The sequence below is a fragment of the Sciurus vulgaris genome (genome assembly GCF_902686455.1).
Source record: "Sciurus vulgaris genome assembly, chromosome: 2".
NCBI classification, from domain to species: Eukaryota; Metazoa; Chordata; class Mammalia; order Rodentia; family Sciuridae; genus Sciurus; species Sciurus vulgaris.
In genome coordinates this window covers 12,352,318-12,375,765 of record NC_136462.1, presented here as the reverse complement: position 1 = coordinate 12,375,765, position 23,448 = coordinate 12,352,318, and the positions used below count along the sequence as shown (strand labels likewise).

The 23,448-nt window shown below is 60.0% G+C and overlaps 2 protein-coding genes across 2 annotated transcripts in view; one reads left to right on the top strand and one right to left on the bottom strand.

The window, feature by feature from the left end:
- Positions 1-357: 357 nt before the first annotated feature.
- Positions 358-7,063, top strand: FAM181A (family with sequence similarity 181 member A). The gene is made up of 2 exons (XM_079128532.1): positions 358-3,679; positions 4,383-7,063. Exon 2 carries the CDS (start codon positions 4,470-4,472, stop codon positions 5,331-5,333), a length of 864 nt encoding a protein of 287 aa, XP_078984658.1. The 5' UTR covers positions 358-3,679; positions 4,383-4,469; the 3' UTR covers positions 5,334-7,063.
- Positions 7,064-9,072: 2,009 nt separating this feature from the next.
- The window catches only part of ASB2 (ankyrin repeat and SOCS box containing 2), a 36,012-nt gene continuing 21,636 nt past the window's right edge, over positions 9,073-23,448 (bottom strand). Inside the window, exons 6-10 of the mRNA XM_079126716.1 lie at positions 21,798-22,043; positions 19,138-19,309; positions 12,895-13,456; positions 12,140-12,293; positions 9,073-9,756 (exon numbers count right to left, since the gene is read on the bottom strand). Coding sequence (XP_078982842.1) covers positions 9,620-9,756; positions 12,140-12,293; positions 12,895-13,456; positions 19,138-19,309; positions 21,798-22,043 — 1,271 coding nt within the window. The 3' untranslated portion in view covers positions 9,073-9,619. The remainder of the gene's footprint in view (positions 9,757-12,139; positions 12,294-12,894; positions 13,457-19,137; positions 19,310-21,797; positions 22,044-23,448) is intronic.

The following is a 23,448-nucleotide window of genomic DNA, read 5'->3' as shown; positions in this document are numbered from 1 at the left end:
GGAGGGTTCACTTTGACTTGATGCTCCTGTCCCAACGTCCACTCTGATTACAAGTGACACACGCCTCAGGCGGTCCTCAGTGGACACTGCCATTATGTAAGGGGTTACGTAAACCGTCCTGTGCTGTCTGCGACCTGTCCCTGTGCAGCCTGGCTGGTCAGGCTGCACTCTGGAGGGTGGGGCTGTGCCCGTGCACTGGGTTAGCAAAGGCCCTGGGAGGGGTCGGCAGGGGATGGACTGGCAGTCGTCAGTGAGCATCTTACGAAGGTCCCGAGGGCTCGGGTCTTGCTGGCAGCAGCTGACAGTTCCTAGCAACGTGTGCCTGGGTTTCCCTCTTCGTTCCAGGGGTGAGCCAATGGGGGGGTCAAGCTGATTTTGCCCTCCTACGTTCGGGTGTCCCAGGAGCACAGAGCCGGAAGTCGAGATCCACAGCAGGGAATCCCGCTGGCCAGAGAAGGGAAGAGGCCGGCCACCCGAGTCCCGGAGTCCAGTTCAGTTCACACTGGCACAGACCACTTGGCTCTCACAGAGCCTCAGAGAGCCCCGCCCCGCGCCTTGCCGGCCTGCGAGGCACCCACCCTGACTGAAGGAACACGGGCAATTCATCCCCACGTACGATTGCAGCAACCTCAAGCGTCTCCCACCAAGACCTGCTCTGTGCTGATATTGTCACTGAAGATACAGGCAAATCTGCAGCCCCAGAGAATCTCCCTCCTCTTGTGGGGCTCACCTGGCTGGATAGAAAGCAGGTGTTTCTAGTTCACAGGATAAATGTTAATTCACAATAAATTTTAATAAAAAGCAGTGGCTGCCTTCATAGGAGGTCAGATTACTAAGGGCCTTCTGTATGTAGCTAAGGAGGTTAGACTTCATCTTTGTAGACATGGGAGTGGGATCATTAGTAATACTGGGAGCAGGTGGAGAGGCTTTCTGGAGAAGGGGAGTTTGCACAGGGCCTCAAAGAAGGCCGGGGATACAGTTGGCTGACTTGGGCCTGGCATGAGAGGTTTGAAGCTTGTCTCTGGGTATGTCATCCACTGTAAGAGGGAAAGCAATTTCCTGCCTACCAGACACAGGCCAGAATGGAGGACAACTCTGCAGGGCACTCCAGAGTGAGGCAAAATGATTACTCCTGCTGTCTTTCCACCTGTCCCTGTGGGCTAAGGGAACACCTGGAACAGACTTCTCCTGCCCAGCTGGAGGCTGGCCCTGGAGACTAGCCTGAGGCGTGGGGAGTGGACTGGTCAGTGCAGGCCCTTGGACCAGGTTTTCAGCTGCTGCCCTCAGGCCACAGCTGCCTCCAGTCCCCTCTGTGGATGAATCACCCACAGCTGGAAGTTGAGCGTCACGCTGACGTTGACAGACGGCGCTGAGCCCAGGACCTCTGTGGACGCTCTGTCCCCAGCACCAGCGGCGTCTCGCGCTCCTCTCTGGGAGGCCTTGGACGAGTAACCCCACTGCCTTTCCTGGTTTGTGAAAGGCAACGATGACGTTGAGTCCAGAGCTGCCCCGGGGGACGGTCCACGGTCCCTCAAACGCTCCCGCTGGCACCCAGGAGCTGTCCAGCACGCCAGTCTCCTGCCTCCCGCTCCTCTCTCCTTCTTGTCCTCCTCTATCCTAAAGAAGAATTTGGTGGCCGAGACGTGAAGCACCGCCAGTCGTGACAAAGTCGCAGCAGAGCTGAGGAACCCCTCTGCCTGGTGACACTTGACAAGTATGGCCACGCATGTCCCATGCACGTGGTGACGCGCTCCCCCCGTCCTGGGGAATTTCTGCTTGCACGGCTAAGCAGGCTCCCTGTTCCAAGGGCGAGGGGCCACTGCTTGCTTCGTGCCTTTACTGCTCTGTGAACGTCCTGGAGGAGGGCCAGCCCGGGCACAGGCTGGGCAGGACTTGAAAGACTCCCGTGAGCCCCCTGCCCAGGTGGGGAGGCGAGAAAGCCAGGCAGGGCTGGGCTCAGCCTCAGTGCCTGGACCTCACGGGAAGCCCCAATCCGAGCCGGGGCTGGGGACCTGCTGATGCTCTTGGAGGAACAAGCTCCGGAGAGGTCTGAACAGAAAGGGTACTGTGGAAACGTGCCCCTGGCCTCTGGGGCCTCGATCGCCACAGGCTCACCCTGCGCAGAGCACGGCGGCCGTGGACGGAGGCAGCTGTGCAGGGCAGCTACAGCCGACAGTGCAGAGTGTCCCTGTCGGGTGCCCGTCCTGCCCTGGCATGCAGATTCTCAGCACGGGGCTGCTGCAGGCCAGCAGAGGCAGGTGCCTTGTCCCTACAGCAGCCGCACATTGGCCAGCAGGAGTGGTCAGGCCCCGGCGCCTGCGCAGAGGTAGGGCTCCCAACCTGCCCTGCCCATGCCCCAGCCTGGGCCGGGAGAGCTTGGCGTTTGCGTGTGGCACAGGGGCGTGGGCTACTGTGCAGGCCGCCAGCCCTGCTGCTGACCAAGGGGACAGGAGAGGGAGAGGGGGAAGAGGAGGCAGAGCGCAGGGAGAGGGGCCAGGAGGTGTGAGGGTCCGCAGCCAGGTTGGCAGGGGGCCCTGCCCATCAGCATTTCCCAGGCAGCCGCCCTCGCCATCAGCCTCACCTTCCCTCTGGCCAGTTGGTGGGCAGGGCCAATGCCAGCTCTGGGCTCCCTTGCTTGCTCCAAACCAGTGGCCCTGCTTGCAGCCCTGCCGGCGTTGGCACGGTGACAGTAGCCAAGTGTGCAAACTTGTGCCATTGTCCCCAGGCCAGGGGGAGCCATGGAGACTGGCTAATATGACACAGGAAAATGTTTGCTGATGGCAATTCTATGGGCTTTGTCCACCTCTTTCTCCATCATGACGACTCGATTTAAGTCCCTAACTGTTTGACTACAAACGCAAGGAGACCGTGCACGCCAGCCTTTTGTCGGGCCGCACTGAATGGGCAATTGAGGCTTTGTGTCGCTCAATTGAGGAGGCAAACATAAAGACAAGATTCCTGAGGGCTCCGGCTCCCTTCCCATGGATATGCCAGCGCCCGTCAGGGTCCGTCCCGGCCACCTTCCCGTCGGTGCCCCGTGGACCCCACAGGCCCTCCCGGGCCCCGTCCCGGGGATCCTGGGGCAAGGGTGGCGGAGGGGGCGGGAGACAAAGACGGAGACTGAGAGCGAGCCACTCAACACTCAAGGACAGCGGGGAAGGCGGCCCGCCCGGCTTACCCTGTCCGATTGTCTGTCTGCACTGGAGCATGGCAGCTGCAGCCTTTGGGGGAGCTCTGCGGCCGTCTCCAGCCTGGCCCGCCTCGGCCTGGACATCCACATGCACGCACACACACTCGCACACACAGCCCCCTCGAGAAACCAGGGGACCGAGGTCAAGGGGAGGAGGGGCGCGGAGGCCGAGCTGAGCAGGGCTGGAGGGGAGAAATTCACCGGGAAATGATTGCTTTCGGGAGCTGTCTTTTTTGTGATGGTCCCCATGGTGACAATTTGTGACGGCAAAGAATGTGGGAACGGGGCGCCGCCGCCTGATTGGGATGCTTTGTATCTGGAGAGGCGCTCCTGATTGGCCTGGGGCCCCGGCTCCGGAGTTGTCCTCCATTCAGCCCCTCAAGGGCTGCACATCTCGCCCTCGCAGAGCAGAGCTCTGGCCGCCTGGCCTGCCCCAGGTCTGCGGGGGAACCTGCCGGGCCGCCTTGGCGGGCCCGGTCCGCACCTTCGGTCAGTGTGGAGGCCCAGCGGCTCTGGCCCGACGGGGTGGGGGCGTGGGGCAGGCGGGGGCCTGGGGGAGGGGCGCAGCGCGTGGGTGGTGGCCGCAGGCATGAAATCGCTGCAGATGCTTCTGCGGGGGAGCCCCTGCTGCCCGCAGCCTGAGATGAGCCCGCAAGGCAGGTCTCGATTACGTGCCAGACAGGGGTCCTGCCTGGTCCTGCGTGAGAGTTGGGGGTGGAGCGTGGGCCTGAGGAGGGGGCGGGGTGGTGGGAGGGGGCGGCCACCCCAGGGAGGGAGGGGGCTTGGCCTTCTTTAAAGTGCGGCGCTCGCCCTCCCTGCACCAGCAAACCCTCACAGGATGGCGAGCGCAGCTCTTTGGCAGCGGGTGGTGGGGGAGTTCGGCAGGCGGGACAGACGCCCCAGTGGTGCCACTTGTAGCTGGTCACCTTGGGCAAGTGGCTTGACCTCTCTGAACTTCAGATGCAAGAAGAGGGCAGCAGACTCCGAAGGGCTCACTGAGCCCATTAGTGCCCATCCCATCCCAGAAGCTCAAGAAATGCTTAGCCTTTGGAACCGTGTGCCATTGCCTAGGGCTCTGCTGCGGGCAGAGGGGTGCCGGAGCAGGGACACTCTGCGTCCGGCGTGGGTGGCCTGTGGGCAAGGTTGGGTGCGGCTGCTTAGAGAGACTCCAACGGCCTGTCCTGTCCCCCAGGTCAGCTCTGTGCCCCTCCTTGGAGCCACCAGCCGCCAGCAGAGTCCACTCTCTTCATGGAAAGCCCCAGGCAGTGGCCCCCTGGTGATGGCGTCGGACAGTGACGTGAAGATGTTGCTGAACTTCGTGAACCTGGCCTCCAGCGACATCAAGGCGGCCCTGGACAAGTCCGCGCCCTGCCGCCGCTCTGTGGACCACCGCAAGTACCTGCAGAAGCAGCTCAAGCGCTTCTCCCAGAAGTACTCGCGGCTCCCGAGGGGCCTTCCCGGCAGGGCCGCTGAGCCCCACCTGAAAAGGGGGCCTGAAGACCGGCCCGGGAGGCTGCCCCTCCATTCTGGTCCCGACGCCAACCCTGGTGGGGGTGGAGGCTGCAAGGAGAAGGCTCTGGGGAACCCCTTCAGGGAGGAGCAGACCCTCCAGGGGCAGAGTCCAGACGCTGCCAAGCCTGGCCAGGTGCCCATGAGGAAAAGACAGCTGCCCGCTTCCTTCTGGGAAGAGCCGAGGCCCACCCACAGCTATCCTGTGGGGCTGGAGGGGGGACTGGGCCCCAGGGAGGGACCTCCCTATGAGAGTAAGAAAAGTTGCAAGGGCCTGGAGTCCTTGGGGCCGGAGACGGCCCCGGTGCCCATGTCCCCAAGGGTGCTGGCTGACAAGGAGCCCCTCAAGATGCCCGGGGTCTCCCTGGTGGGCCGTGTGGATGCCTGGAGCTGCTGCCCCTTCCAGTACCATGGACAGCCCATCTACCCAGGCCCTCCAGGGGCCCTGCCTCCCAGCCAGGTCCCTGGTCTGTGCCTGTGGAGGAAGAGCCCGGCTCCGCCCGGGGAGCTGGCTCACTTCTGCAAGGACGCGGAAGGCCCGGGGCAGAAGGTGCACAGACCCGTGGTTCTGAAGCCCATCCCCACTAAGCCGGCCGTGCCCCCACCCGTCTTCAACGTCTTCGGCTACCTCTAGCTGGGCTGGGAGGGACTTGGCCCCGCCTCCGATACCAGGGGCCCCAGCGAGCTCTCCTCGGGAGGAGGGGCTGGGCAGTGGCGTGGCCTCTTGGCATTCCAACAGCCCTCCCCTTTGTGTGCGTGGGGAAGGGCAGCACTGGGTTGGGGCTTCTCAGGCAGTCACCAGCCAGGCCCCGCAGCCCTGGCAGCTGTGGGGCAGGCTCGGCTGGCCCCTCCCGGTTCAGCCCAGCAGATCATCCCGTGACCCCGCGCTGACCACGGGCCCTTGCCCACCGGCGTCCCAGATGCCAGTTACACACCTGTCCAGCTGCCTCCCACTGCGAGCCAACCTCAGTTGTTGTTGTTTGTTCTTTGTAAATATTAGGAAGGTTGAAAGAATAAAGGCGTCTCTTCTGCAGTCTCCACATCGTGGGTGTTGTGAGCTCAGGGCTCCCCAGGCCTGGGAAGCCCTGGCTGTGCCGGGGTGGAGGGCTGCCCGTGGAGGCCAGCAGCTGGGAGGCTGGAGCAGCACAAAGCCTCCGCCGCAGAGTCTGGGGATGGGCCCTGGGGCTGCAGATCAGTGCAAAGGAGGCAGGGCGCAGGGGCAGGAACCCACCCAGCAGGCCTCTGTGTGCCCATCTCACGGCCAGAGAAATCGGGCCGACAGCAGAGCCCCTTGTGGACAAAACAGGTGATGTGACAAAACTGACCTGTTGGGGAGCACCGTCTCTTGTTCCAAGTCCACAGCAAAAAACCCCAAAAACAAAAACCAGCAAACCCCCAAACAAACAGCAAGGTGGTAAACTCTAGCAAATGCCTCAGGTACCTGCTGATGGCTCTCCATGGTCACCTGTCCATGGGCCGCATGGCTTCTGCCTGGGCCAGCACAGAGGGGCCACCAGTGGCGCCAGGTGGCCCTGGCTGACAGGGCTCGAGTGGCAGAGCCCCCTGCTCATGGCCCAGGACCACTCTACTGCCCTGGCCACCATCCTGTGGTGGGCGGACCTGGGCCTTCAGGATACGGGGCTTTCAGTTGATCAAAACGGGGTCCTCAAAACCAGCGGGGTGCCGGGTCCAGAGGCGACGGTGGCATCTCGGCAGTATGATCGGGATGAGCTAAGCCCGGCCGGCTTCAACTCCTTGTCTGCAGCACCCGGGACTAGGTCAGGGGCCCCCAAATGGTTTCCGAGTATCTGGCCAGCACGCTCCAGGAATAGGGCCTGCATAGGGCCCTTCCGTCTCTGCCTGGCTTTCCTCCAGGAGGCTTGTGGTGGGGTAGCTGAGTCACTGGGAAGCAGGGGTCCTGGTGGTTTATATCTGATGGCCTCAGAAGACTTCAGAGCTATAGGTACTGCCAAGACAGGGGCCGAGTTTCTCTGAGTAATTATCTGGCATGTGGGAGGTGGGAAGTCCTCAGCCTGGACCCTTAGCCCCAGACCACCTGGTCTCAAAGAAGGCGAAGGGGCCAGGATGAGCCATGTGCTTTCCTTTGTCCCCATGTGTCATCATTCCTTCTGAAGCCTGTCTGTGCCTCGGTCACCACCCCTCACCGTACAGCAAGGGGTCAAATGCTTGCATTCCAACCCTGCCACCTACCAGCTGTGTGATATTGGGCAAGTTACTCAATCTCTCAGTGTTGAAATGTCCTCATCCAAAAAATAAGATGGATCACAGGCCTGGTACACTGCACTACACAGATCCTTAGAAGCCATAGTGACCACAAGTCCCCCTCACACTTCACTGGTGGTGTCTGTGGGCCTTGCCATAGTGACCATGCAACCAGCCACACTCCCCAGAGTGCCCGAGCTCACTCCTGCCAGATGGTCCCCGCTGGGGCTCAACTTTCCCAGGGGATCCCTGCAGGTTTGTGCATTCGAAAGTCAGGAAGCTTCATTTCTGAGACAGGACTGGACAGCAGCCCATGGCGCCGTGAGCCCCCGCATGAAAAGAAGCTGGGGACACACCAGCGTCCATCTGGGGAAACTGTGCGTGAGTGAGTCGGGGCCAGCCAGCGGCTCCTGCCTGCTCAGCCCCGAAGCCCCAGCAGCAGGCTCAGCATGGTCCTGCTCGGCGGAATTGCTGCCTGTCTTCCAGGGTGGTCAGCGTTCTGTGACGCTGTGTGGCCTCTCTGAGGCTGAAAACCCTCCTGAGCCAGGTGGCGTGGCGGGGATTGGCAGCTTCTGCAGGGGGCATGGCTGTGAGCTCTTCTGAGGGAGAGAAGGCCAAAATGTGGAGCTCGGGACGTCCCTGGAGCAGGCCCCAGGCCAGGCCTTGGCCGATGGACCATGGGGAGCAGGGGAGGAAGGGGCAGGGTCCTTGGGGAGACACTGACTAGAGCTATTACCCGTGCATGGACAAAGGTGACCCTGGTGTATCCCGGCCCAGGGGACCAAACTCCTCCAATCGGGGACTACACTGAGTTCGGTGGCTGAGCACCAGGCCCCACCATCCCACCCAGTTACTGCAGCCTCATCCAGACCAGTGCCCTGTCCACCAGGACCTGGGCCTCTCAGCGGGCAGGCTCAGGGCTCCTGCCTATCAGGATTCTCTGGGACAGGATAGTCCCCGCAGTGCAGCACCTCAGCCCAGCGACAGCCTGGCTGTGACTGCCTCGCCCCCACCTGTCCCCCTTCTGGTCATCTGAGCAACAGTCATCTGAGGTTAAACGTCCTCCTCTGGCGGTGGGTCAGTAAGGCCTCTTCCCATCCGGGTTCCCGTGAGCTGAGCCTTACTGAGATCCCCAGTGGGGGAGATGCCAGCGTCTCCTCCAGCAAGGGAGCATGGGGTCGCAGCCACCCAGAAAGCTGGGGCCCCAGGGACTTGCCGTGTGTACCCAGGCAAGCCCCCTGCCCACCTGGGCCTATCTCCTACCAGTACCACGAGGGCCTGAGCAAGACGTGGCTGGGCCCCATCTGACCCATGGCTGTGAAGTGCGCTTCTCTTCACAGACACTGGATTTACCGACTCCGTGGACACCTCTGTGTCAGAGCCAGCGAGGCCACCAGGGGCCATCATGGCTCACTGTTCAGATGAGGAAACCATGGCCCAGGGGAGCTAGCCAAACTGGGCTGGCCGGTGCTGGCCCACGGGCCTAGCAGCTTCCTTTCCAGAGGCCAAGAACTACCCCTGGCCTTGCTGAAGTCCTCTCCAGATACCAGCCTGGGCCGTTCTCTGGCTCTGGGGTGGCTGCAGTGGCCCAGAGTCGGGAGGATTCCATCACAGGTGCAGAGGACGCTGGGGAGCTACTGGAACTCCTCCTACGGAAGCAGGGCAGCCCAGAGATCCATGAGAAACCCCCAGGACAATGGCCAGTGGTGGGCCTCAGTTTTCTTGCCCAAAAACCGGATGGCAGTGCCTGTCTGGCCGGCCCCACAGGCCACAGGAGAGCGGGCTGCGCGCTCCCAGGGGGCTTTGTGAGGGCTGAGCCCGCCCTCCGGCTCATCGGCTGCAGCACCCGCCATGGGTGTGTTTTCCTTTCTCAACTTCTGTCACAAAATAGGGGAGCAGGAGAGTCAAAGCCCCAGGGTCAGGAGACCTGCAGGCACAGACACCCTGCGCCTGATGAAGCTCCATTTCCATGGTGACTGAACAGGACAGGAAGACCAGCTGGACCATGGGTCAGCTGGTCAGTGAAAGACACACCTCACTGGGTCGCATGTTCAGAGTCCATGTGTCCTGTCCCCAGCACTGCCCGGAGCAGGGCTGGGGACTGCAGGCCTCAGGGGAGTCTGATGAAAGGGACGTTGCTGGACAGGGTGTCAAATGTGCAGTGTTTATTGTACTCAGTGAAGCCCTCCAGACCGAGGGTCCCCTGCCCTGGTCCTGGCCCCCTAAGGGAGAAAGGTCAGAGGTCAAGGTCAAATGGGGGGGTTTCACAGAGTGTGTGGGGGCATGGGGAATGCTCTGAAGCGGGGTCAAACCATCCCAGAGAGGCAAACCTGTGCCTAGGAGTCCTCCAGCACAGTCCAGGTGGAGGCCAGGGGCTCCCGGGACCCCCGCCTTCCCCAGACCACCTCAGGTTCTGTCCTGGCTCCAGGACGGAGCCTGCCACTCATGGCCGATGGCAGAGAAGGTCTGGGCTCTACTCAACGGTTTGGAGACAAATGATTCTTCTCTGACTCGGGTACTGTGCTCTCTGCTCTGGGCAGAGCTTGGGCACAGACCCGGCAGTCACAGCCACTGCCCCAGCCGAGAGGGAGGCAGCCTGCAGCCTTGTCCTGCCCCAGATGCCCCTGGATGTGGGGTCACCACTGTCCTGAGACTTGGAGAAAACGCGCGAGGGGCCACTCCTGCCTCGCAGGCCCGTTACTGTGTATTCTCATACTTCAGGTATCTGATCAGTCTTCCGGGCAGCGGCAACGTGTCCAGGAGTCTGATACGGTACTTGCCAATAGCCTTTCGAACCCGCAGCCGGCAAAGGTGAGCCAGAGGTCTTGGGGGTTCTGGAAAAAGGAGGGAAAGAGATGCCAGGTGGGATGGACACAGCTGTGCGTCCGTGACCCAGGCCTAGGGGAGGGCCTCGGCTGGCACGGCTGAGGGCTTGGGTGTCTGCCTCTGACCCCCAGTCCCTGCAACTGAAGAGACCTGGCAAGGCACCTTCCCACTGTCACCTGCATGGGTCAGCACTGCCCCAGGAAGCCAGGAGGGTGAGCACTGCTGCACCCATTGAGGAAACTGAGGCTTGGTGAGGTTCCGGGCCTTGCCTGGGACGCTCTGGGACCAATGCTGGCATCTCCCTTGTCTTGTGCTCCTTCCTCTTCATACAACCTGGACCCCCAAATAGCCACTGCAGAGGTGTTAGAGAGCTTGACCTCTTAGGTGCCCCCACACAGAGTTCAGCTGCCCCCCAGGCTCCCTGGAAGGTCTCCTGCAGCAAGTTCTCAGCTGGGAGGCAGGGTGGGGAGAGGCCGGGAAGGGACCATGCACCTAGTAATGGGTCATTTATTTATTTGGGCACGGGGAAGGTGTTTGTCAAATCAAAGAATGTTACTGCATCATTAGCAAGCACTCGCTGGGCCCCTTCACCCCACCAGGCCCGTGGGTGGCCCAGGAGTCGCGGGGAGGGTTCCACATCAGGTGGCCAGGTGGGGAAGGAGGAGAGGGCATTCCAAGTAGGGAAGACAGCAGGTGCCAGCCCAGAGCCATGGCCAGCCGTGGGGGTGTGGGGTGTGGGGTGTGACAGGCAGGGAGAGTGGGAGGTGGCTGTGGCTGAGTGCGGCCCAGCCAGGTGCCAAGCACCACCGAGGTCTATCTGGCCCACCCAGTGCCCTCCGCTCTCCACAGGATGGAGCCTGCCTTCCTGGGGAGGGAAGAAAAGGCACTGGGGGTACAGAACATGGAGGAGCCCCGAGAGTGAACCGCTTCCACCCTCCTTTCCAGAATAATAAGTCAGCATCAGAAGCTCCAACGCAAAAGCAGGCGGGGAGCATTTTGCAGGGAGGGTGGTCCTGAAGCAAAGAGGTGCTGGTTTAGAGTTGTGAGGTCCCCCGTGGATGAACGTGCACCAAAGGTCTCCCACGTGTCCCGGGTGTGGCTTAGTTCTGAGACACTGCCCCTCCCTGGGGAAGGCAGGAGGGCAGCAGGAGGGGACACAGCCAGTGGGGCCTGCGTCTAGACACAGACCGCTCCACCCTCTAGTGGCCAGGGGTCGTGGTGCCAGCTGCCAGTTACTCAACAGTTAGGGAAGGTCTGTTGAACATCAGAGCTGTGCCTGGTGAGCGGCTGGGTAGATGGCACCCTCCCTTGCGCTGCCCCACTAGCTTTATCAGAGACATCAACTCAGGTGCTTTCCAGGCAGCTCTGCTAACAAAAAACACTACAGTCAGTTTGGGTTCAAGGAGGGGCGAGGACCAAGGAGGAACCTGGGGAGTAGTGTCAGGGACCTTGCAGCAGTTATACAGGGGACATAGCCTGCTGGAGGTCAGACTGTGTTACCTGATTGACAGGCACCTGGCCAGAGGGAGGACTGAACCTCTCAGAGCCCAAGACAGCCCTGGGGTAGCTGGAACTCCTCTGTGCAGATGATGTGGCTGTCCCTGTAGCATTAGCAACACTGCTTGTGACACCTCACCTGCCCAGGTGAGTCCATCCTGCCTAAGAAGGAGTCTGGCCTCCCTGGTCTGAGGAGGCAGGCTGACCCATCTACACTGTACACATGAGCTGGACAGTGGCCAAACCCAGCTTCCCTGTGCCAGGGCTGGGAGGGACTGGGCTGGGCTGTGAGCAGCCCAACCTCCTCTGTTTGGGTGGGATGAACCCTGGCCACAATCCCTGCTTGTCGCTGGTAAGGCAGGCTCGGGGCTGAGGGGTCTGCCTCCATGGCCAGGCCTGTGCCACAGGTGATCTGTGGGCCAGCAGCACTGGCCCCAGTGAGAAGCCACGGGAATGCAGCATCTGGGGCCACCAGGCTGCTGCTTCCAAGCAGCCTTTCTGGCAAGGGGCCCAGTGCTCATGTGCGCCACCCACTTTGACACGCCCCACCCATCCTCTCTTCCATCCGTCACATGGCCTCTCGGGGCCAGAATGTGGACGACAGGCTCCACAGTACTCCTCGGAAGGCCAGAATGCTTCAGACAGCACGGAGGGAGGTTGGCCAGACCTGGGTTTGAATCCCAGCCCTGCTGCTACCTAGTGGTGACTTTGGCCCAGGTGACATCTCTCTGAGGCTTGGTTTCCTCACTGACCACCTAAGGAAGCACCGATGACGTACTGCAGGTGCCAGGTGCCAGGTGACTGGCACTACCCGTTGGTGGCAGTCACATTCCCTGAGGCTGGGCCTCGGCACTGGGCAGGGGACCTGCCAGCAGTGGCAGCAACGGCCCCTACCTGCCTTCTCCTTGATGATGGCCCAGTCCTCGAAGCTGTCGATGTGCTCCTTCAGCCGCGAGCAGAGCTGCACGTTGCCCACGTAGTCCAGGAGGACGTCGATGATGGGCCCCGCCCAGCGGCTCACCTCGGGCGCAGACAGGACCTCGCAGAACTGAAAGGGAGCACGTCTTCAGTAGGGACCCTGAGGCCAGGAGGCAGCCCACAAATGCTGGCCATTAGCCATTACAAGGGAGTGGCTGCTCACTTCCTTTTCATTTTACAGACAGAGTGCTAAGCCTTGCCACGGACAGCGCCTGCCTTTGGGACACGGCCTTTCTCCCCTCCTAACCTTCCACCACCCTGCTGGGCTGCACCCTTCTGGGTCCTGCCCGCTAACATCCAAGCTCCACTGCTGTTTCCTTAACTTTCCCAGCACAGCAGAACTAAATAAGGACTTCATCATTCAGGTGACCCACCAAGTAAGTTCTGCTGCCCCTGAAGGTGCTAACCATCCAACCCACCGCCTCTCAAGTGTGCTAACTACAAGTCTACGCTTCCTCCAAAGCGTGTAACCACTAGTCCCCACCATCACCAAAGCGCGCTGATCACAAACCCAGGCTGCCTCCCAAGCTCACTGGCCTCCCAGCTCTGCCGCCCCTGTCCGCACTCCCACCAAAGTGTGTTAAACATGAGTCTACACCGCTGACACCTGGCTCCACCACCTCCAAAGTGCGGGGACCTGCAGGCCACCCCCGCCCTCGATGCCTGCGCACCTGGACCACGCTGGGCTCCTTGTCCGTGGGCGCCTCATAGAACCTGCCGGAGCGCGCAGGGGCGGGCGGGTGCGGCCCGTTGCCGTACAGGCAGGAGAAGCAGGGCTCGCCATTGCAGCCGAGGTCCATGAGGAACTTGAGCAGCGACAGGCACTTCATGGCGAACATGATGGTGGCGGGGAAGGAGGTGGGGTGCGTGGTGATGTAGGCGTCGATGTTGGCGCCGTGGTCCAGCAGCAGCTGCATGGTGCGCAGGCAGCCATGGCGGATGGCCACCAGCAGTGGGTTGATGATGTCGCGGTTGGGGTCGGCGCCGGCCAGCAGCAGCAGTTCGGTGGCATACACGTTATTGTTGACCACCGCGAAGTAGAGCGCGGAGCTGCGTCGATCCTCGTAGAGGCGCGCGCGCTCGGGTGCCAGTGGCGCGTTCACGTCGAAGCGCGCATCCAGCAAAGCCTCCAGCACCACGTCGTGGTTTCGCTCTGCCGCCAGGTGCAGCGGGCTGATGCCGCTCCGGCGCACGCGCGTTCGGCTTGTCACTGGCAGCAGCATTTGCACGATTCTGCAGGCAGGCAGGGCAGGGCATGTGTGGGTCATTGGGTGGCCGGCTGGTGGGGGCAATCCCGCCAGCAGTGGGCACCGAGTGGCAGTCAGGTTCATGACTACCACTTTGCAGGAAAGGGGTTGGTCTCTCGCTGTCCCCATTTTACAGATAAGGAAACTGAGGCTCAGAGAGCTTCAACCACCTTCTCAAATTCACAGCTAGGAGGGGGCGGAGCTGGACTTCAAACCCAGAACCCTTGATCTCCTAAGTCTGGGTTCTTAAAAAATCTCAGCCAGGCTAGACTGGCTTCAGGAATCTCCCACTGACTTGTGTCGGGCTGAAGGACAGAGGTTGCCCATTCCTGGCTCAATAATCTGGAGGAATTGACTGGAAGCCCCCAAACCTAGTGACTATCCAGGCTGCGCCCTGCAGGAGGCAGCAGAGCCTAATGGGAAAGTTCCTGTGTGTCGCGGGGCGCGGAGCTTGTCTCCTCATTCCCGCTCTGCAAATGAGGAAAGTCAAGACTCAGAGAGGTTCAGGGGACCATACAGAGGAGGCAAACCGGGACTTGTGCCCTCCTCCGGCTCCAGGTTGAACTGTCCTGCATCCCTGTCTTGTTGCCCCAGGGCCCTGGTGAAGCTAAGGGGTCCTAGGGGCAGGAGAGAACACCTTGATCTGGTCCCGACCTCTCCTGTCCCAGGCTGGTTAGCCAGCTGTGTGCCGAGATCCTTCCCTGCTCTACTAGGAGATTCAACGCCTAGTTTCTCCCTGCTTGCCTTTGACCTGGGGAGCCAACGGGGTCCCTGCTGAGGCTGGTGCTCCCTGCACTGGGACTCAGGCACTGATCTTAGCCTCTGCCTCCTTTAACTATGAAGTTTTCCCAATAGCCCTTCGAGGTGGCACTACTTTTAATCCTCATTTTAAAGAGAAGGAGATGGAAGCCCAGAGAGGGTATGTGACTTCCCCAAGGTTACACAGCCAGGTAGTGATGGGCCCAGACTTCGAACCCAGGCTGTCTGATCTCTGAGGCCACACACTCTTAACCACTGCCCTACTTCTGGTAGAGCAATCAAACTGACAGCTGATATATCACAGGTTTTGATCTTCACAAACAGTTAACTTGTCTGCCTCATTTGCCTTCACTGAAGCCCTGTGGGGTGGCCAGAGCAGACTGTGGCCTTCTTTTGAACAGATGTGACTCAGAGAGCTTAATAAATGTCATGCAACAGCTCTCGGGGCTCAACCCCAGGGCCCCTTGACTTGGCACTCTTCCCTTAAACCCTACTCCCTCCTAGAACAAGCACCTGCCACCCGCACGATTCCAGACCCTAATCTGTCCAGTCCCTGCTGATAGGTGACCTCATAGCCCTGCATGCGGTTCCAGGGAGGTGGTGGTGGCGGGGGGAGCAGGTGCCGCCAGGCTGGTTCCCACGCCTCTCCTACTCCTGGCACAGGAATCCCTCTGGCTTCCTGGATATCCGATGCCAGCAGCCTCCTGCTGGGATCTCAGTGGAAAGTATTATTATTGCCAGTGACACTGTGTTTGGCTAAAATCTGCCTCTAAAACCTCAAAAGAAAATTCACACACCCTGGGGGGCTAATTGCCTCCTAATTTTTATTTGTGCAGACTTTGGGGACCTGACCTTGCTCTGCAGAGGTGCTGGTCAAAGGCAGGGCCAGGGCCTCGCCCTGGACCATGGCCATGGCCAACAAATGCTCCATAACAGCTGTAACAGGCTCAGGCCCAGGACGAGCAGGGACAGGGGCTGCTCCTGGGGCTGCTGCCCCTGGGGCTGCTGGCCCGCTGCGCTGCGATCCCCAGCAGGCCTTGGCTGGTCCCCAGCAAGCCCTGCAGAACCAAGGGGAGGTGGCGGGAATGTGGGAAGGTGCTGGGATGCCACCTTGAGTCCTAGAAGCCTTGTCGCAACAACACAGTGAATCATCTGATTGTCGTGTGCTTCTGCAGGACTTCGCCAGCCAGGAGGTAAACGTGCGGTTCCTGGTAGGATCGGCAGCCCTCCATTTCCTGGAGGGTGAAGCTAGGCCTAGGCACGGTGGTGGGGGCGAAGGTTGGGCAGAAGGTGGAGGGCAAACCAGGGCAGAATGGAGGTGTCTGGCAGCTGGGCCTTTCCACGGTGCCCTCCTCACTGTGGAGAGGGCCTCCGTGGGCAGCCCACTGTGCATGGCCAGTCCTGTCCCCCAGCCCGCTTTGTGAATCACAGAGGGCAGGAAAGTAAGGGATGACCCCAAGTATCAGCCTGGGGTCAGCCTACCTTTCCCAGGGGCAAGTCCTAGGATTAGCATGCTGTCACTCAAATGCTACCTTAATGGAGAGAAACGTGGCGACCATGGCCCATGGAATGCTAGGTGTCTGGGAGGCCTGGCCTGACTGCACCTCCCAGCTCAGCTTTGTCAGCAAAGGCCTGAGCCCAGAACAGCCCTGCTCCGGCTGTATCCAAGAGGTCAGGTGCAGCAGCTCTGCTGCTGGGCGCTCTGATCTGCAGTCCAGACAACCAGGCCTTGTTCTGTGACTGCCCCCCCCCAACAGAACCCCATTCTCCTGGCCCCCGGCCCTGATCCTTGCCAAGAGTTCTAGCTGCCCAAGGCTGCAGCCTTCACAGGCTGCCTGTCCCGGGCTCTGTGTCTTGCCTGAGTCCAGCCCAGGAGCAGGGAATGGCTTTGGGTCTAAGCAGGCTGTTTTTAGTAGGGTGGGGTCCAGCTTGGGCAGTGCGGAAAGCATGAGGCCCAGAATCAGGGCGTGGGTGGTCCAGCCAGCTCTGCCTCTCAGCACTGGGCCAACCCACCCATGTCACTTAACCTCTCTGAACCTCGCTTTTAACAGATGGGCACTTGACCACAAGAAAAATGATGGCGGTGCCAATGGTGACAGCTGCAGCTACCTTTTCTCGAGCCCCTCAGGCTGTGAACACTTCACTCTCCCAATAGTTGTGATCGTCGTACTGCTGAGCGTTTCTTCTGACAGCTTTACACATTTACCTTGCTTAACCCTAAAATGACCCTGAGAGCCAAGTATGGATTCTTCCTAACAACCCAGCAAGGTGGCGTTGCAACGCCCAGCTCACAAAACAATTTAATAACCTGTTCCGCCAAGGCTAATCTGGGGGGGGCACAGCAAGATCTGACACACTGTGTGATCAGCGCACAGTAGGCATTCAGGAGGCATTGGGGGCTGGGATCCCAAAGGCAGCCCCAACCCTGCTGCATCAAGCCCGGCAAGGGCTCTGGGTCACCAGGTCATGTGGTCTGACCGTTGTCAGCACTCACTGTGAGTTTGACAGGTGAACTTGACTTTCCTGTGGGAAGCAGCCACCCCCAGGTGGTTCTGCCACCAACACTGCTGAGCTGCCATGACAGTCGGCCAGTGGGTATGAAAGAAAGAATATTTAAAAGCAAGAGGTCAGAGCAAGGCCTCAAATGAGAGTTTATAGTTTGTATTGGCCGTAAAAGAGATGCAAAGATCCTGGTTCTCTCCCCAGGCTGCAAAGGAAGACTAGCTAGGCAGCTTTGGGAAACCCCAAAGTCCCAGCTGAAGGCCAGACTGGCTACCCCAGTACCTCTGAGGATGGGGCCCAGGCGTCAGGGTTGGCAGAGACGCAGGAGACCCCTGTGCATCTACTCCGGAGAACCATGGCTTTTGGGGTATCCTTAGGGGATCTGCTTTTGTCTAACACGGTTTCTTAATAAATCTGTCTTTGGTGTTGATCTTTAATTCCATAAGCTGTCTTTGCCAAACTAGAAGTAAGAAACAGGAAAAAGTTCACCTGTGAGGTGACTAGGACCTTGGGGTCTTAAAGCTTCTTCCTCAGCCGAGTGTCACACCCTCCTGTTAAGTGTGTGAAGAGCAGGCATATCTGGCGGACAGCCCCAGGCCCTGGCTCTGCATTCCGGCAATGGGTGAGACACGGCAGGGGGTTTTGGCAGGTGGCTGGCTGTGGAATGCCTATGGAATGTCACATCAAATCCCCAAGCAGCCTATGGGAGGTGGCTGTGGAGAGGGCCTTTAATACTGCATGCCCGGGTGTGGTGTGAAGCCCGGGCTGGCTGGCCGCGGGCCCTGCCAGGTGGCAGAGGCTGCTGGGCACCAGCTTTAACCCTTTGTTGGGCAGCCTTCAAAACAGGGGTCAGGTATGCAGGTGGCCTGCGGGGAAGGTACGGGGCTCCAAGGGTCAGCCCCGCCTCATGGCGTCTTTGTTTCTGCCTCTGGGGCGCCCGACCCCTGCTCCCACCCGCCTTGGCCTTCCTGAAGTCAGTAAATACCTCCTCCACACACACTCTGTTCTTCTCTTTCTTCTCCCTGCCTGTAAGACCCGGGTGTGTTGCCCAAAGCCACCTGGCCCCACAAGATGGGCCTTCAGGTGGAAATATTTTTTTTATTGCTTGTAAACTGATCATTTTACCACTATATTAGTATGATAAATGTTTGCTTTTAAAATAAATTCATTTAAGTAAACAATTTAATTAAAGAAAAATATTTAGCAATGAGCATGTGTCTAAAGTCAGGAAGGAAGGCCGTGAAGGGCCTCCGCTGAGGAAACACCGGTCATGGAAGTCGCCTCACCTGTGGGCTTCAGTCCCAGCCCTGGCTGTGGCTGGGGCAAGTCCCTTGCCCACCCAGGCCTCAGTCTCTTGACTTATAAAACGGGAATGGAGGTGGACCTGCCTCCCAGAGGCAGTTTTGAGGCCCACATGGGAAGCACACTCCCCCTGGGGAACTCCCCAGCTTTCCCAACACAGAGCATTGTGGGTAAATGCTCAACAACTGGCTGTTTGGTGGGCTGGGGCGGGGGACACAGGGAGAAGGAGCTGATCTATAGCCTCCGTCAACAACTCTGGGGTAAAAACTCCCACTGTGGCCGATTTTAGCTACCAATGCGAGACTGATGAACGTGGATTGGGAAGAGGTTCGCACAGTAGGCTCACGGGAGCCAGCACAGGCCGCACCTCGGCACACCTCAGCTCAGCCATGACGGCCTCTGTCCACGAGGACCCCAGCAGCTTAGCTCTGCAAGTTCCCGCATTATGTCATGAATCTGTGCATGTGTGTGCACGTGCATGGGTGTGCGTGTGCGTGAGTGTGTGTCCACCTTCCCTCCTGCCAAATTGCTCCCTGAGAGTGTAAGCTTCCCTCACCTTGGTCTCTGCGCCCATGGCACAGAAAGTGGCCTCGGTACCACGGGGGTGGTAGGAGGCACTGCCTGCATGCTTGCTAACTGCCTGGCAGGGCACCTCTGCATCCCCCAGAAATATTCACTAGTTCAGACGGTACCGGCCCTCTGGGAGGAATTCCTGTGGACATGACGTTTGGAGCAGGTGACTTCCTGCCACCTGCCAGCTGTGTGACCTCGAGCAAGTCACTCCTCTCTGTCTTGGCTTCCTCATCTGAGAAGCAGAGATGGTGACAGTGTCCATCTCGCCAAGTGGCTGAAAGCATCAAAGCAGCTTCCGATGCCGGGCCTGGCGGAGCGGCGCGGTGCCCTTGCCACTGCGGCAGCTGTTCCAGGTGTTTGCTGCCTGCCTGCCAATCGGCAGAGGTTTCCTCCTTCTGCCGGAAGGGTGCCCTCCACACCCCCTCTCCTGCCCCCGTCCTCTGGGTGGGCCCTGGAAGCGGGCAACCCCTCCCGGCCTCCCCGGTGGCCTTCCCAGCACGTGCGCCGGGCGGGGGCGCAGGACTGGCTGACCTGTAGCTGCCCTTCTTGGCAGCGATGTGCAGCGGGAGCAGCCCGTCCTTGTTGGCCTTGTTGGCGTCGGCGCCCTGGGACAGCAGGAACTCCACCACCTCCTCGTGCTCGTTCTTGCAGGCCTCGTACAGGGCCGACGCGCTGTCGCTTGCCTGCGTGTTGATGTCAGCGCCTGGTGAAAGGGAAGCAGATCTGGAGTGATCAGGGCGACCGTGGGTCAACGTGGTGCCCACCGCACGCGATGCTGCTATGCCAAAGCCACGACCACGGCAGGGAGAAGGAGTGGACTCTGGACCACCCCGGGACCCCTGGGCAACTTCCCGACTGCCAGCCTGGCGGAGGCCTGGCAGAGCAGACTGCGGCCTCAAGGGTGCATGGACTGAGCACCTCTCTGAATCTACCGTGGGATAGGAGCTCAATGCCTGGTCTTAGTTCCGCGTTAGAGGCAGGAATGCTCCAGGGCAGGGAATCCAGGCACTCTGCCCCCACCTGGCTCAGACACGCGGGCTGAACTTGAACCTGGTGGTCCTAGGCAGAGTCCATCCTCGTAACCCTCCCTCTGCCTAAGAGGCCCTGGCTCTGCCCTGAGAGAGGCCTCCCGTCCCGCTGAGCAGAGCTTCTCAGAAAGGGAATCCCTAATGACTTTATTGATATTTGTTTTTTCTCTGCCAGAAATAAGAGAGAAATGACTTTCTCTCTCTTCCAAAGAAATCACTGAGCCCTGCTGGCAGGAGTGGGGACTGGGCGGGCGCGTCTGCCTTCAGCGCAACCTCCCACACCCTCTGCATCTCCTGGGGTGAGGGGCAGAACTGCGATGCGCATGATTTCTTGGCAAAAAGAGGGTTTGTCAGTCTCTCCATGTTCCGGAAGGAGGTGGCCCTGCGAGGGCTGTGACCAGTCGGGGGCTGAGATCAGAGGCCTGTGTGAGCCACAGCTGCCTCCCCGCACGCTCTGCTTATCTCAGGCTTTCTGGTGACTTTGTTTTCAATGATAGTGGGGCCCTTTTGTGATCCAGTGGAAAGAGGGCAGGCTTTGGTGACAGACGAGGACCAGCTTGAGTTTCTGTGTCAAGGTCTCCAAGCTCTGTGGCCTCAGGGAGCCTTTGGGAGCCTCAGTTTACCATCCATGGACCAGGAATAAAAATCCCCATCTCTCTGGTCACTGCAGGAGGTAAATTCGTTCATGTAAATCTAGCTTGCAGCACAGATCTGGCACAGAGGAGGTGCCCAGAAATGCCCACCGTCCAGGACGAGGGTCCCAAGCAGAGGCTGATTTTGTCCTCCCTGCTGAGGGAGAGCCCACAGGCCACGCTAGTGTGCTGTCGGGCCCTCAAAGCCAGGCACCCTGGAAGGCCTGGACCTTGCCGGCGAAGCCGCCTGCTCGCACAAGAAAAATATTTGGAATGAGACATGTACTCAGCCCACTGAGGGGACAGACCCTGTGCTCTGTCAGCAGGACACCTGGGCAGATGTTTGGAGTTAGCAGGCTCGCCCTCCCGCACTGAGCACCCTGCCCTTTGCCCGGCCTCTTGGTCTGGGCTTCGAGGACCCTGCCTGCGTCCCTTTGTTCTCACATTGGTCTGTCCAGATTCGTCCCTGGCTCTGGGGAAGTGCCTGACGTCTGTTTTCCCGACCGCTCAGGCGCGTGCTGAGGAGGGGACCTCCCCTGGACTCGGCCGGTGACAACCCTCGCAGGCTGCTGCTGTGCTGTGGTGAGTCTAAGCGGAGCGTCAGATGGACTCGGGTCAGAATCCAGGCTCTGACTGGGACCTGGGGACCGTCATTTAACCTCTTCATGCCCACTCTCCTGCGTCTTAAATGGAACAGGACACTGTGGAGCTCATGGGCGGGGCAGGGGGCCCTTGGGGAGAACCTCCAGGGACCTATTCTTTGTCCTTGCTAAGCAGAGTGCCCAGCAGGTGCCCAGCAAACATTCCAGGCCAGCTGCAGGGTCTGCAGAGCCTCCGGCCTCTCTGTCGAGGGCCCTCGGGGAGGATTTTGACCCTTGGAGAGAAGACTGCACAGGTGTCCTTGGGGAGATGGGAATGCAATTCTCATGGCCAAAAGAGCCTTGGCCAAGGTCTTGGGGCCTTCCCGACGTGGGCGGATTGTTTTAGTTTCTCTCTCTACGAGTTTTCTCTCACTAAGGTAAAGAGGTCAGAGGACCTGGGTTCAAATCCCAGCTCTGCCTCTAATTTGCTGTGTGGCCTGAGACAAACCATTTTCCCATCCTGGTCCTTGGCTTCATCACCTGCAAAACGAGAAGGTGACCTCAGTGTTGTCTGAAGTTCTTTTCTGGCCTGAAAGCGTGATATGGTGGAAAGAGCAGAGAGTCAGGAGTCCCAGAATCTGCCTAGTTCTACAACTAATCTGGCCACGTGACTCCAGGTAATCCACCTCCCCTTTCTAGGCCAGAGTCCTCGTTTGTAACACAGGGCGGGTGCGCCAGGCCAAGGTGGCAAGTGTCACCCCTCCGTGCTGTGCCCGACTGCGGATATCACCAGCGGACCCCACGGGACTTAGACTCAGCCTCAGAGTCCTTCCTAACACCACCCTCCCAGGACACGGCCGCGGGCCGGGCGTGCCCGCTGGATGACGTCCACCTCGTCTCCACTCCCGCTCCTCCCGGGGTCCTTCCCAGCAGGAGCCTGGGCCACTCACCGTGCTTGGCCAGGAACCTCAGGGCCTCCAGCTGCCCACTCTGCGCGGCCACGAACAGCGGTGTGATGCCGTAGGCGTTCTTGGACTCCACCTTGGCCCCTCCGCCCACCAGGATCTCCATGACCTCCAGGTCGTTGCGGGAGACCGACTCGTGCAGCGCCGTCCAGCCGCGGTTGCAGCGGTGGTTGGTGTCTGCGTTGTGCCGCACCAGGATCCTCACCGCCTCTGCGTTCTTGCGCTCGCAGGCTGTTCCCCAGGAGGAGCAAGACAGCCATGGGCCCCAGGCAGGACCCGGCCAGCGAGTGTGTCCACTCGCTCATTCATTCACCAGCAGTTCGTCAACCGCGATCCGCCACATCTGTGCTAAATCCCAGTCCCTGCCCTGAACCCAGGACGTACAACTAAAAGGAACGCTGACCTTGGCAATGAAGCCTGGGGCATATTCACGATTAACTAGCTCAATCCTCTCGGTTACGCTTACGAAATGCAATATTGTCCCCTTCACCCATGAGGAAGGGGAGGCACAGAGAGGGTAAGTGACTTGTACTAGGTCACACAGACAGTAAGCGGCAGAATTAAACCCAGGAAGTCAGGTCTGGAATCTGTGCCCTAGAATATTTCAGGGTGTCCCTAACTCATCTCCCCTTCCAGAGTTACCTGCATAGGTCCCCCACATCCCCAAGGCTAGGAGAACCTTTCTAGATGAGGACTGGCCAGTGTCCTGTTCCTGCTCCAGCCTTGCCCTCAAAGTCCCTCGTTTAGTTTGGGGTGACGTGTGTCTTCCTCAGCCTGTCTGAACCTTCCTCTGAAGCCGCTCCTGTCTTTGGACTCCACACACCCCCGTGGCTCTGGCCACAGTTCTCACCATGGAGCAGTGGGCGATGCTGGGGTCGCCCCGTGCTTGTCCACACTGATGGCTGAGGCCGCCCTGGGTCAGAGCTGGAGAGGGGAACGGGGGCTGCCTGTTGAGTGTTCAGGAAGTACCGTGCTGCCTGCCTCTCAGCCTCGGTTTCCCTTCATAGACAGATGGCCAGGGCTTCCTGGGAAGATGCCGGGAGGGCCAGGGGGCCCTTGAGGCGCTAGTGAGGGGCTGGCCTAGGGCAGGACGGGGCAAGCTTCTGCCTGTGACTTCCCAGCTCCTGGTGACAGCGATGGAGCCCACCTAGGTCCCACAGGCCCCAGGAAGGACCCTCCACTGTGGGTCTGCAGCAGAGCCAGTTGCCCCCTACCTAGTTCCCTGCCGCCCACAGAACGTTCCCAGAGCCTCATGCCAGCATGTGGGAAGTCCAGGTCTGCACTTCTCAATGCACAGGGCCCGTCAGTCCTGCAAGACCAGCTGATTGTGTAAGTGCGTCCCTGAGTGCTAGATGCTCCGGAATGGGGGCGCTCAGAGCACATCGTTGGCACCCGCTCCCTGAGCTGAAGTCCCAGATCCACCCCTTGCTGGCTGTGTGATCTGGGCAACTCGCTTCATGACTCTGTGCCCAGAGGATTTATTTTTCTTGAGCACACATCCTGGAGGCCCTCTCCTCATACTGCCCTGTCTCTGCCTGAGCTGGCCCCTGCTTGGCCAGCCAGCAGTCTCCACCTGTTCAGGTTCAGCTCAGGCAGCCCCTCCTCTGGTCCCCCCCCTCCCCTCCCCCTCACCCCC